General features: G+C 37.1%; 1 protein-coding gene across 11 annotated transcripts in view; it reads left to right on the top strand.

The window, feature by feature from the left end:
- The window catches only part of MYO9A (myosin IXA), a 271,301-nt gene that overhangs the window by 98,777 nt on the left and 157,503 nt on the right, over positions 1-15,021 (top strand). For all 11 annotated transcript variants that reach the window (XM_067752245.1, XM_067752263.1, XM_067752254.1 and 8 more), the window contains exons 13-14: positions 4,275-4,416; positions 9,823-10,018. In XM_067752245.1, the coding sequence (XP_067608346.1) occupies positions 4,275-4,416; positions 9,823-10,018 (338 nt within the window). The remainder of the gene's footprint in view (positions 1-4,274; positions 4,417-9,822; positions 10,019-15,021) is intronic.

Here is a 15,021-nt window from a genome sequence, read left to right as displayed (position 1 = left end):
TGTTTTCCTTTTTTATTGAGGTAGCATTGGTTTATAACACTATATAAGTTTCATGTTTACAACATCATATTTCTACTTCTGTATACCCTACAGTGTGCTCACCACCAAAAATTTATTTTCTGTCACCATACAGTTGATCCCTTTTACCAATTTTGCCTTCCCCCCTGCCCCATCCCCTCTGGTATATAAAAAACTAATGAACAAACGAAAACAAAATAAATGACTAAACCAAACAAAAACAAACACGTAGATACAGAGAGCAGAATAATAAGCATGTGCTTTGAAGTATTGTCCTGTATTGCTTCACCATAATACTTAGGCTTCAGAGTCAGAAGTTCAGGGTTATATTCCAACTCCCCTTAGCAAATCTTTTAATATCCTTGGTCCTCAGTTTTCTTGCATGCCAAAAGGAAATGATGATGATAAATTATAATGCTGTGTGCTGTATATCTTATGGTGGTTGTGAGCAGCAAATGAGCTAGTGGATATATAATTAAAACATGAATAGAGCAAAGGGGTTTTGTCTGGTCTGTTATTCTTCAAGCAAAATTTCATTGTGTGCACATCTTATTTTATAAAGACCATCTTTACCTGGTCAGTTGGTACCTCACATAAATGTAAGTATTACCCCAAGAAGAGAATGGCACCTCTTTGCTGTTACCCAAAAGCTTCTGGGGTTAAGCCACATGGCCAGAAATTACAGGGAGACAGACTTTGGCTCAATATAAGGAAGAACTTTCTAATCATTAGAGCTGATTAGCAACTGCTTCATAAAATAATAAAATTTCCCATTATAGTAATTATTTTGCATCATCTGTCAGGGTATTATTGTAGGTAGGAGATTGGACTGAACAATCTCTTAATTATCGCTTCAATTATGCTTTTATATTAGTTCTCCATAAAAATTTTTAATAAACCATAGTATTACTTTCCTTTCTTTATAAGTCAGTCAGTCAGTCCTATTATTAACTCCCCTTGTAAATGGACCAGCTTTGTCTCTATGCTTTAACACTCCAGAAGATGCAAAGGCATGAAATATTTTCCCTCTGTCATGTACCTACAAAGAGAGGTTGAAAATAAGTTAGTCTTATTTAGGAAGAACTGTTTTGGGAATCACTTTGAGTATTTTTCCTCTAAAAATATTTTGTTCTGTGGGGAATACATTACATGAAATATATCCTTAGTGGTGTTCCTGCTTCATTCAGTGTGTTTGTAGTGCTTTAGATGCATGGGTTGGAAGTTAGAAGTCTTATTTAATCTTGTCTTTGCTATCTACTGGCTGTTCACGTTTTATAAACTAGATTCTAAAGGATGCAGTGTGGAATTTAGAAAGGAGGAATGGTGTAAGCAAAGTTAAGAGTGTTATCAGTCTTTTCTATAGTACTTAGTGTGATCTGCTGACAGCAGCACTGGCTGCACCTTGAAGGTTGTTATAAGTACAGAGTCTCATACTTCCACCCCAGATTTCTTTTTCTTTTTTGTTTTTATGTCCGCACGGCATGCAGGATCTTAGTTCCCTGACCAGGGATCAAACCCGTGTCCCCTGCACTGGAAATGCAGAGTGTTAACCACTGGACCGCCAGGGAAGTCCTACACCCCGGATTTCTTGAATCAGAATCTGCATTTTAACAAACTGAAGTTAAGATCAGAGCATTCATTTAAGACAGCATTTTATCAATTTTGCCTGTTCATAAGAATTACCTGGGGAAACTTCTAAATAGTACTGATGTACTATTACATCAGTTACACTGGTCTAGCATCAGTTCAGTAGAATCACAGGAGATGGGGTACAGGCATTGGTATTTTTGAAAGCTCCCAGAGGTACTTCTTATATGCAAAGAAACACTACTCTAAGGCTGCCTCTGCAGGTAGCCTTTGGGGAACACTAGCTGAAGAGCTTTGAAATGCACAGTGTCCGCTCTGACTCTGTTCCAAGCCCTTTTGCTTGGTTATGTAGTATGTATCCACAAATGTTTGTTGAATGCAGGACATGTGGAGAGTTTTTCTTTCCATCTTTCCTTGTTTGGAATAAAAATTGTTCTCATATCTGTCCTTCCTTTCAAAATTTCTTTTCTCCATTCAAAAGTAAGAGAAAAGCAAATCATAAGCTTTTTGATTACTCAGAGGATTAGAAGGTAAATAAACCTTTACCTAGAGACAATGAGGTGAGCATCCTTCCTGAAAAGAAGCATTCTGCTGTGGAGTAGTGAGGGGTAAGTTTGCAGAGGTTGGGTTGGTCTAGGCTTAGGAGCTTGGATTCCAGTTTTCCAGAGTAGGAGAGGCACACAATTAACACTATTGTAGGAAAATTTATTTTGATAGTTCCATTTGGTGACATGAAACAAAGTAAAATTAGAATCGCTGAGGCTACTGTAGAGGCTGTTGCGGTACTCTCTGAAATTGTTTAAGAGTTGTAACCCATTCTAGAATGGCTGAGAGTTCTGGATAGGAGAGGAAGAGCCTAGATAGTTGAGATATTTTGAGGATGGGATAGTATTTGAATGCAAAAGCAGGCCTAGTTGTCTAGGAAAATGGCAGTGTTGGCAACATAAAAAAGTAGGTAACATTTATGTCATCCCTATAGGATGTCAGCTAGTGTTAGGTGTTTTTAACTAGTGTTTAATTCTACTAGCACTGTGTTACCTCATTTTACTCATTTTATGTATTAACAAACCAGTTCTTGAAGGTTGTACCTAGCTTGCCCAAGGTCAAGGACAGAATTGGTAATCTAAGCAATGACTGTCTGATATCAAAGATCATTCTCAGGAGATGGAAACAACCTAAGTGTCCATCATCGGATGAATGAATAAAGAAGATGTGGCACATATATACAATGGAATATTACTCAGCCATAAAAAGAAACGAAATTGAGTTATTTGTAGTGAGGTGGATGGACCTAGAGTCTGTCATACAGAGTGAAGTGAGTCAGAAAGAGAAAGACAAATACTATATGCTAACACATATATATGGAATCTAAGAAAAAAAAAGTCATGAGGAACCTAGGGGTAAGATGGGAATAAAGACACAGACCTACTAGAGAATGGACTTGGGGATATGGGGAGGGGGAGGGGTGAGCTGTGACAGGTGAGAGAGTGGCATTGACATGTGTACACTACCAAACGTAAAATAGATAGCTAGTGGGAAGCAGCCGCACAGCACAGGGAGATCAGCTCGGTGCTTTGTGACCACCTAGAGGGGTGGGATGGGGAGGGTGGGAGGGAGGGAGACGCAAGAGGAAAGAGATATGGGAACGTATGTATATGTATAACTGATTCACTTTGTTATAAAGCAGAAACTAACACACCATTGTAAAGCAATTATACTCCAATAAAGATGTAAAAAAAAAAAAAAAGATCATTCTCCTTCCTGATTCCAATACGTACTATGTAATTAACCATTTTTGTTTTAATTTTAGAATCATTTTTACACATTAGATATCATATTCAGCATCTTTACAATCTCATGTCACATTATTTTTCATTATTTCAGCTACTGTTAAATAAAACTATTCTCTGAAAGATACTTGCCATATCCTTTTTATTTGTCAGTGATTATTTTCTGTATTTGAAACTCCTACCCAACCTTTAACATCTAGCTCATAATTAATTGTCTCCTTTATCCTCTGTGAACTTTTCCATTGTTCCCAACTAGAGATTTCTTTCTCTTCTGAAGTTTTATATGCCTGTACCATTATGTAGTTACTTCTTAATATTATTTGACTGATTCCCAGATATGAAATGCTCATCAGTGAGTATAAACCCATTGATGTATATTTGAAATAATAATAGATATAATATAAAGCTATACGCTAACTGGTATAGGTAAGAAAATTACTACTTGATTCATACATGAAGAAAAAACAAAAAATGACAGTGATTTAAAGGACCTGTCCAAATTGAGAGATCATTCCCTTACTGCAAGTTCTTGACCCCAAACAACATATGATTTAGTTTTTATTATTCTTTGGGTTTTATGGTAGTGCAGTACACTGTGACGTAAGCTAAATATCCAAAGACTTGAGTTAATTTCTCACTTCTGCCACTTGCAAAGTGTGAGTTAGGCAAATCACAACTTTTGAGCTCTCAACTGCAAAACAGGAATACCAATTCTTGTTTTACTCATTTTTCAGCTTGTTATGAGAACTTATTTAATGAAAACTCTCAGTAAGTTGCTAAATGTGTTAGATGGAAATGTAATTAAAATGTATTTTAAAAAAACTACTGTATTAGCTGCTGCATCTTTCTTTAGTGTTTTTGTTTTTATTTTTAATTCAGCTTTCCACAGGCTACAAATCAAACACTGCTGGACAAATTTAAGCATCAACATGAAGAGAATTCTTACATTGAATTTCCAGCTGTGATGGAGCCTGCTTTTATCATAAAGCATTATGCCGGGAAAGTGAAATATGGGATAAAGGTGAGTAAATTTATCACTGAATATGCCTTTAGGGCAGAGGAGTGTTCTTAACTATATCACCATCCCTGTCACACTACCCTCTTTGTAGTTGGTCAGTACAGTGGGAGATAGTTTAAGGATACTACTAAAATTCATACTCTACTTTACAGTATTCTGCTGTCATTAGAAGATGGTTTTGTTTGTTTCCTCCTGCAGCTAAAATTGATGTCAGCCCATTCTGTATGTAATAGTCTATTTATTTATATTCTATTTTTTATTTTCTAATTTTTTAAAATATAATTTTTATTTTAAATTTAATTTCTATTTTATACTGGGGTATAGTTGACTTACAATGTTATGTTTCAATTGTACAGCAGGTGTACAGGTGTACAGCAAAATGGTTCCCATATAGGTTATTACATAATTGTAATAGCCTTTTTAGATCTGAAAGAATAGTTACCATCAGTAAGTCTTAAATCCACTAGTTTATCTATGTAGTTGGTTGAATTTTTCTCTTCTCTACATCCATTAGGCCTGACAAAGTTCATGTCATCATGTACCATTGAGTATTTGTGAGCTTGTACTCCTAATGATTATGTTGAAACTCTTTTTTTTTTATACAGCAGGTTCTTATTAGTCATCCATTTTATACACATCAGTGTATACATGTCAATCACAATTGCCCAATTCATCACACCCCCACCCCCACACCTCCACGGCTTTCCCCCCTTGGTGTCCACACGTTTGTTCTCTACATCTGTGTCTCAGTTTCTGCCCTGAAAACCGGTTCATCTGTACCATTTTTCTAGGTTCCACATACATGCGTTAATATACGATATTTGTTTTTCTCTTTCTGAATTACTTCACTCTGTATGACAGTCTCTAGATCCATCCACAACTCAACAAATTGACCCAATTTCATTCCTTTTTATGGCTGAGTAATATTTCATTGTATATATGTACCACATCTTTATCCATTTGTCGTTTGATGGGCATTTTGGTTGCTTCTATGACCTGACTGTTGTAAATAGTGCTGCAGTGAACGTTGGGGTCCATGTGTCTTTTATTTTTTTATTTTTTGCGGTACGCGGGCCTCTCACCACTGTGGCCTCTCCTACTGCAGAGCAGAGGCTCCGGGCGTGCAGGCTCAGCGGCCATGGTGCACGGGCCCAGCTGCTCCACGGCATGTGGGATCCTCCCGGACTGGGGCACGACCCTGTGTCCCCTGCATCGGCAGGCAGACTCTCAACCACTGCGCCACCGGGAAGCCTGCATGTGTCTATTTGAATTATGGTTTTCTCTGGGTATATGCCCAGTAGTGGGATTGCTGGATCATATGGTAATTCTATTTTTAGTTTTTTAAGGAACCTCCATACTGTTCTCCATAGTGGCTGTATCAGTTTACATTCCCACCAACAGGGCAAGAGGGTTCCCTTTTCTCCACACCCCCTCTAGCATTTGCTGTTTGCAGATTTTCTGATGATGCCCATTCTAACCGGTGTGAGGTGATACCTTGTTGTAGCTTTGATTTGCATTTCTCTAATAATTAGTGATGTTGAGCAGCTTTTCATGTGTTTCTTGGCCATCTGTATGTCTTCTTTGGAGAAACATCTATTTAGGTCTTCTGCCCATTTTTGGATTGGGTTGTTTGTTTTTTTAATATTGAGCTACATGAGCTGTTTTTATATTTTCGAAATTAATCCTTTGTCCGTTGATCCGTTTGCAAATATTTTCTCCCATTCTGAGGGTTGTCTTTTCGTCTTGTTTATGGTTTCCTTTGCAGTGCAAAAGCATTGAAGTTTCATTACATCCCATTTGTTTACTTTTGTTTTTATTTCCATTACTCTAGGAGGTGGATCAAAAAAGATCTTGCTGTGATTTATGTCAAAGAGTGTTCTTCCTATGTTTTCCTCTAAGAGTTTTATTGTGTCCGGTCTTTCATTTAGGTCTCTAATCCATTTTGAGTTTATTTTTGTGCATGGTGTTAGGGAGTGTTCTAATTTCATTCTTTTACATGTAGCTGTCCAGTTTTCCCAACACCACTTATTGAAGAGACTGTCTTTTCTCCATTATATATCCTTGCCTCCTTTGTCATAGGTTACTTGACCATAGGTGCGTGGGTTTATCTCTGGGCTTTCTATCTTGTTCCATTGATCTATGTTTCTGTTTTTGTGCCAGTACCGTATTGTCTTGATTACTGTAGCTTTGTAGTATATTCTGAAGTCAGGGAGTCTGATTCCTCCAGCTCCGCTTTTTTCCCTCAAGACTGCTTTGGCTATTTGGGGTCTTTTGTGTCTCCATACAAATTTTAAGATTTTTTGTTCTGGTTCCATAAAAAATGCCATTGGTAATTTGATAGGGATTGCATTGAATCTGTAGATAGCTTTTGGTAGTATAGTTATTTCCACAATATTGACTCTTCCAATCCAAGAACATGGTATATCTCTCCATCTGTTGGTATCATCTTTAATTTCTTTCATCAGTGTCTTATAGTTTTCGACATGGTCCTTTGTCTTATAGTGTCTTATATATAGTGTCTTATAGTTTTCTACAGGTCCTTTGTCTCCCTAGGTAGGTTTATTCCTAGGTATTTTATTCTTTCTGTTGCAGTGGTAAATGGGAGTGTTTCCTTAATTTCTCTTTCAGATTTTTCATCATTAGTGTATAGGAATGCAAGAGATTTCTGTGCATTAATTTCGTATCCTGCAACTTTACAAATTCATTGATTAGCTGTAGCAGTTTTCTGGTGGCATCTTTAGGATTCTCTATGTATGGTATCATGTCACCTGCAAACAGTGACAGTTTTACTTCTTCTTTTCCAATTTGAATTCCTTTTATTTCTGTTTCTTCTCTGATTGCCGTGGCTAGGACTTCCAAAACTATGTTGAATAATAGTGGTGAGAGTGGACATCCTTGTCTTGTTGCAGATCTTAGAGGAAATGCTTTCAGTTTTCACCATTGAGAATGATGGTTGCTGTGGGTTTGTCATATATGGCCTTTATTATGTTGAGGTATGTTCCCTCAGTGCCCACTTTCTGGAGAGTTTTTATCATAAATGGGTGTTTCATTTTGTCAGAAGCTTTTTCTGCATCTGTTGAGATGATCATATGGTTTTTATTCTTCAGTTTGTTAATATGGTGTGTCACGTTGATTGATTTGCGTATAGTGAAGAATCCTTGCATCCCTGGGATAAATCCCACTTGATCATGGTGTATGATCCTTTTAATGTGTTGTTGGATTCTGTTTGCCAGTATTTTGTTGAGGATTTTTGCATCTCTATTCATCAGTGATATTGGTCTGTAATTTTGTTTTTTTGTAGTATCTTTGTCTGGTTTTGGTATCAGGGTGATGGTGGCCTCATAGAGTGAGTTTGCAGTTTTTTGCAGATTCCTCTGCAATTTTTGGGAAGAGTTTGAGAAGGATGGGTGTTAGCTCTTCTGTAAATGTTTGATAGAATTCACCTGTGAAGCCATCTCATCCTGGACTTTTGTTTGTTGGAAGATTTTAAATCACAGTTTCAATTTCATTACTTGTGATTGGTCTGTTCATATTTTCTATTTCTTCCTTTTTCAGTCTTGGAAGGTTATACCTTTCTAAGAATTTGTCCATTTCTTCCAGGTTGTCCATTTTATTGGCATAGAGTGGCTTGTAGTAGTCTCTTAGGATGCTTTGTATTTCTGCGGTGTCTGTTGTAATTTCTCCTTTTTCATTTCTAATTTTTTTTTTTTTTTTTTGCGGTACTTGGGCCTCTCACTGTTGTGGCCTCTCCCGTTGCGGAGCACAGGCTCCGGACACGCAGGCTCAGCGTCCATGGCTCACAGGCCCAGCCGCTCCGCGGCATGTGGGATCTTCCTTTACCGGGGGACGAGCCTGTGTCCCCTGCATCGGCAGGCGGACTGTCAACCACTGCGCCACCAGGGAAGCCCTACTCACCAAGTTTTAATCCTTCCATCTGGGTGTGGTTATAGTCAAATGCCTAGACTATGCATATCAGTCTGGGACCTTCTTCCAGGAGTGTTAAGCTTCTTGCCCTCCCTATCTTTCTGTGGGTATTTAAACGCCTTTTCTTCTGTTCTGTCATCGCCAACCCCTATTGACAGGTGGTTTTAACTGTCTATTTACAGTCCTTAGGTAATCTTATCCAGCTTTAAAAATCTGTATGCTGATGATATCCAAATGCATTTTCTGAAATCTCTGTAAGAATCTAGACAAATGTATCCATCTGCCTACTTGATGTCTGTATGCAGACATAGTATACTCGTTATAAGTGGCTGAGTTTGAACCTCTGTTCTTCCAGTTACTGTGTGATAGGAGCCAAGATAGTTAACCTTTCTATGACTCACTTTCCTCATCTATAAAATAGGAATAATAATATCATCTACCTCAAGGAGTTGTTAAAGTGATGAAATGAACTTATCAATGAGACAACACATGTAAAATGCTTAGAAGTGTGCCATACACTTAGAAACCTCTCAATAAATGTTACTCGCTATTATCGTTATTCTCAGCATCTCAAGCTTCACTTGGTCAAAACTTACCTCATAATCCTCATTTTCTATCCCTATACCTTCTCTTTCTCTAGTCATCTCCATATCAGTATATGGTACCTCTATCCACTTTGTTGCTCAAACCCAAAATATAGGTGTTAACCTAATTTCCTCATTCACTCACCATGCCCTAATCCACCAAGTCCTTTGTCCTTACCTCTAAAACATATCCCATATATGATAACCATTTTCCTTTTCCACTAACTAGTACCATCAATGTAGTCCAAGTCACTTTCAGTTCTTCTGGAATACTGCAATAGCTGGCCTACCTTTTCCATCTTTGTACAGTTCATTCCCTCTGCAGCAACCAGTGATGTTTATAAAACACCAGTTAGCTCATGTCATTATCCTTCCAGTGGCTTTTCTTTACACTTGAATAAAACCCAAACTCCTAGTTCAGGCTTACATAGCCTACATAGCCTATTTATTTGTTTATTCTTCTACCACTCTCACCCTTGCCAAGAATGCTCCAGCCCCTGGTCTTACTGGTTTTCTCCGAACTTGTTCAACTCCTTGCCACCTATAGGTAGTAGGTGTTCCCTTTGAAATGCTGTTCCTGGTCTTCTCATTTCTGGCTCCTTTTTGTTATTCAACTCTCTTGTCATTTTATGTGATAGTTCTGTAGAGAGTCTTTCCCTGACCAGTGTTTAACAAGCTGCAATAAGATTGTGGAATGCTTATTCTAATTTAAATTAATTTTTGAATTAAATAGTTTTAGGGTCAGATGGGACTTTGTAGAGGATATCTATCTGGTCCCTTTAGCTGCCTTAAACAGAAGTCACTTCTATAGCCTTATTCAACCACTGTTCATATATGTCACCCATTATCTTCTTGGTTTAATAATTTTTTCAAAAGTGACACTGGTACTTTTTTCATGTAGGATTTCCGGGAAAAAAATACAGATCATATGCGCCCTGACATTGTCGCTCTTCTGAGAAGTAGCAAGAATGCATTTATCTCTGGGATGATTGGAATTGATCCTGTAGCTGTTTTCCGTTGGGCAGTTCTCCGGGCTTTTTTCAGAGCTGTTATTGCTTTCAGGGAAGCTGGGAAAAGACACATTCAGAGAAAAACTGGTAAGCAGTAGACATCAGTATTCTACCATGCTTCTGTTTGTTTTCTTACCCTGCCCTAACATCATGTTTCAGATCTAATGAGTTCTGGTGAGTGTATGTGTGTGTATATATATGTTGGTACATTTTTATTAATAAATACTGATAGGAATAATGAGTGTAAAGCACCTAGTATTTTTTAGGCATTCAGACATTGGTATGATTTTTAAACAAAAAGTGAAATTATTATTTAATTATATAGAATTTAATATTGATATTTTTCTCTGTTTTCTTCTTAAGTCATAGTTTTTACTACAAATGAAACATAATGTGGAAGCGTAAGTCAGGAGGCAGAAAAATTAGGATGGAGGTAGTATAGTATAGTGGGGTAACCCAACTTCAGTAATCAGTTGTCATCTCTTCTCTTGACTGATTTTGTGACTGTTAGCTGTTTTTCTTGGAGTGTAATACTGCCTTCAATATTATGAGGGTAAAATCAGATAATACATGTAAAGTATCTGTTTATGAGGTGTTAATTTTCTTTTCCTCTTACACTTAAGTCAGTTAGCTGGATTTTACTTTAAAAGTTAGGAATGGATAAAACAGGATACTTTGTGTGTCTCCTCCTTAAATCATAAAATATTCTCATTTTACATTCTGTGGGAGGAGCATCTCTAAAGCACTTGCTACCTACTTGAAATGACACTGTTGCTTGCTGTAGCTCTAGCCTTAGATAGACCATTGCTGCATAGTGAGGATATTCTAATACATATGTAATTATTTAAAATAATTTTTTTTGCCAAGAAGCTTCAGCAGAAGTGCAGGAGGACACATTTTGTGCTTTCAGAACTCCTAGACTTACTCATAGGGCTTTTGGGCATGTGCACTAGCAGTAAAACTTTAAATTCAGCTTTTATGTATTTTAACTGAATAAAATACTTGAGAGATTGTATTTCTAAAATGAGAGGCAAAACTAATTGAATTTCATTTCTGTACTTCAGATTATAACGTGTGCAAACTGGCCTTTGTGGAGAGAACTATAGTTTTTTTTGTAAATAAAAGGAGTATCTTAAAACTGCTTTGCCTTTGCCAAAATTATTTCTAAGAGGCTATCTTTGCAAAAGCTTGAAAAAAATTTAAATTGAGGTATAATGGACATATAACATTATATTAGTTTCAGGTATATAACATAATGATTCAATATTTGTGTGTACTGCAAAATGGTACCATCCATTACTATACAAAATTACAAAACTTTTTCTTGTGATGAGAACTTTTACAATTTAATCTCTTGGCAACTTTAACATATGTACAGTACTGCAATATTATTGACTACAGTTACCAGCAAAAAGCTTTAAGGAAAAGTTTTTTCTTTTAAGATGCATTCTTATTTATTACAGTGGTCTTTATCAATTATGAAAATTTTGAAAATTGATACATATCCTGCTAAGACGTAACTGACTAAGATAAGAAACTTTTCTTATATTTACTGTTGAATACATTGCATTCTGTAAAAGTTATTCACATTGAATGTTACTTTGGCATTTAAAATATTATTTGTGAAAGCTGGTTCTATGTATATTAGTATTAATTAGGACAAAGACATGCAGTGCTACTAATGATCAACAACTGAAATTATCTTTGATAATTTCTAGATTCTTCTTGTTTTCTAATCTAGTTTTGCTTTCTGGCCAGCATAGAGCTTCCACATAATAAACTCTTTTTGAAAACGCTTTTATACTAGGATATAACATGTATACAGAAAAGTGCACAGAACAAAACATATAGCTCACTGAATTATCACAAAGTGAAAACACCCCTGGAACTATCTTCTATGTTAGGAAAGAGAATATTACCAACATGCTAGAAGTCCCCCTTGCATAAACTTTTAAAATTTCACTTTTTATCAAGAAAAAGAAAAATGATAGTTCATTTGCATTTTGAGGCAGTGACTGAGCAGGTTTGTTACAGAGAATAATTGTATTACAGCATATTAGTGTCAGTGCCAAAATTTAGCATTTTTCCTCCCTCTGCACCACTTACCACCTGCTGTTTTCTGGTGATAACGGATAAACGGATATTATAAAATTAGAACATTGTAGTATTGCGAAACAAAAACTAACAGAGTAACTGTGAAAATGAACTAAGTAGTAGATGCAGAACTCTTATAATGACCATAAGTAGTATGTAAACATATCAACATGAAACAGGGATTGGAGATTATTTAAGCAGAAGTAGAATATATGAAAGGCAGAAGGTAACCCAGTTCACATCTTGAATGAGAGTAAGAAGAGGTCAAAGATAATATTTCTAATGAAGAAAGAAGATGTAGACTGCAGAAGTGCAATATATTTTCACTTCCTTTAAGAAATAAGATATTTCACTGGACTCTTAGCTGATTGTCAACAAATACCTTGATGGTGAACCAAAAAAATATTTTTCTTCATCAAGCCAACTGAGCACAAATGAGAATATCAAATTTAAATCTACTTTTGACTGTTATTTTTTCTTTTTTATAGACTTTCAAATTAGACGGCACAGTGCCATTTTAAGGTCTTTAAATAAAAATTAATTCAACTTATTCCTTTTAAGAATAAATTTGTTATAGCTGTGGTATGTTATAGCTGGGGCAGGTTATCAGGAAATCATAAAATGTTCTTAGTAGAGTCATATAAATAGGCAGTCTGAGTGAAGGTACATGTTGGCCCTGCTGGGAGGTGGAATTAAAAATGGTAATGATTTTTCTGGTCAGCAGTGAGGTATTGGAGTACACGTATTCCAGTGGTAGCATCCACCTTGCCTCTGTTTTACTCCTCCTGAATAAGAAAGAGCCTGGACTAGAAAGTACAGGGGAGATCATAACTTGACCATGAATTATACAGTGTGCAGATGTGAGTGCAGTGATGCTTATTTTGTTCTTTTGGAGTTACATAAAAGTATAGCCAAAGAGGAATTTTAATCCATCTAAAAAGACTAGGCAGAGACAGTGAATTCAGCTGTGGCATTGGCATAAGAGGCAAGAACGAGGGGCTTCCCTGGTGGTGCAGTGGTTAAGAATCCACCTGCCAGTGCAGGGGACACGGGTTTGATCCCTGGTCCGGGAAGATCCCACATACTGCAGAGCAGCTAAGCCCATGCACCACAACTACTGAGCCTGCGAGCCGCAACTACTGAACCCCATGCGCCTAGAGCCCGTGCTCTGCAACAAGAGAAGCAACTGCAATGAGAAGCCTGCGCACCACAATGAAGAGTAGCCCCCGCTCACCACAACTAGAGAAAGCCTGCGCGAAGCAACAAAGACCCAATGCAGTCAAAAATAAATAAATAAATAAATTAAAAAAAAAAAAGAGGCAAGAGCAAGAGTCCAAAGTGTCATTCGGTTCCTTAATCTACAGGGAGAAAAGCTGAAGCCATTCATATAGTGTCTGCAGATAGAGAGCTTTAATGGTTCCCACATAAACTTTTCCTCTTCCCCATCCCACACAAAGGACTCCGTAACTCTAATGTGCTCCCATTTGTTTTTGCAAGTGGGAGAAGGATTCCAGTGACCATCTATTTCCAGAAATGACCCGGTACTAAAACTAATTTAGATATCACCTAAACAGGATCTAGGATCTCTATGCAGTACTCTATCCATAATTCTACCCAGTACTTAAGACAATTAAGAGCATTTTTGTTAACTAACAAAACCCTGACCATTATTTATAAATCAATTCTGTATCAGGCACTATGGTGTGGTGATTAAGAGTAAGGGTTTTAGATTAAATGTCAATGAAACAGTAGAGTAAGGACCTCTGAAAGTTCTCTCTTCCATAAGAGCAACAAGAACACTTGCAAAAATTGTCAGAATAACTTTGCTGGAGCTCCGTGAATTCATCAAAGGCCTTCAGTAATCTGGGAAGTATATATACAAGAAAAAAGGCTGAATATTGATAATGCCAGTGCACTTTGTAGTGTTTTAACTCGCACTACTCACCTCCCTCCCTTCCAAGCTCTACGGTAGCCTTGAAAATCAATCGCCTGGAAGCACAATGAAAATCAGCAGTGTGACAACCCCTGGAGGGAATAGAGGGGGGCTGGCACTCCTTCAAAGCCCCATTCGCAGAGAATATTCAACTTATTTGGTAGTTCCCTGGAAGACCCCACTTACAAGGCTATCTTTTAACCTGACTTGGAGCTTGCCCAGTATGAATAACCTTTTACCTAGGGCTTTTGTCCAAAACAATCAGAAGCAGTTGTTGAACATTGCAACTCTCTGATGCAGTAGATAACAGCTGGGGCAAAGACTAACCAAAACATTTGAAAGGAAAAGCTGGAGAATGAGGTTTCCATAACGGCTATGAAAAGTTCCCATATATTCATGGGAATCTAGATAGCTATGCACATGCATAGGACTGTATACGTGCCCAGGGCTATGCATATGCTCAGTAAAGACCTGAGGATATCCTGATTTCTTACCTCAGGATAACCTTCAGATTCTGTGCAAGCAGGGCAAGGCAAAGTTGTAAACTTCCTAGCTGAGTGTTGAAGGTATGCACCAACATACACACTCAGTGACCCTTGACAAAAACTGGGAGAATTAGTGGTTTCAGGCATGTAAAGATATCTGCCTTCAATCAGTAGCTGACATTTAAGCTTACTGAGCAGAGATTTCCATGGTCACCTGTGACAAACTTTACAGAATTAGTTCAGGAAAGTCCTAAACAAATAGAAGCAACTGTAAGAAACAGCAACAACAGCAAATCCTGGGAAGAGAATTTTCAGAGTTGCCATGTTATATACTACCCCTGAAAAAATCCAGACATTGATATTACTAGACAAAGTCTTTAAACTATTTTAAATATATTTAAAGACTTAAAGGTAACTATATCTGAAGAACAAAAGGAAAGTAAGAGAACAATGTCTCACCAAATGGAGAATATCAATTTTATACATACACACACACACACACACATCAATTTTGAAGTGGAAAAAAATGTACAATAACTGAAATGAGAAATTCAGTAGAAGAGTTCAGCAGCAGGTTT

The sequence above is a fragment of the Pseudorca crassidens genome, chromosome 1 (assembly GCF_039906515.1).
Source record: "Pseudorca crassidens isolate mPseCra1 chromosome 1, mPseCra1.hap1, whole genome shotgun sequence".
NCBI lineage: Eukaryota > Metazoa > Chordata > Mammalia > Artiodactyla > Delphinidae > Pseudorca > Pseudorca crassidens.
Note: the sequence above shows the minus strand (reverse complement) of the source record. Positions and strands in the feature narration are given on the sequence as shown.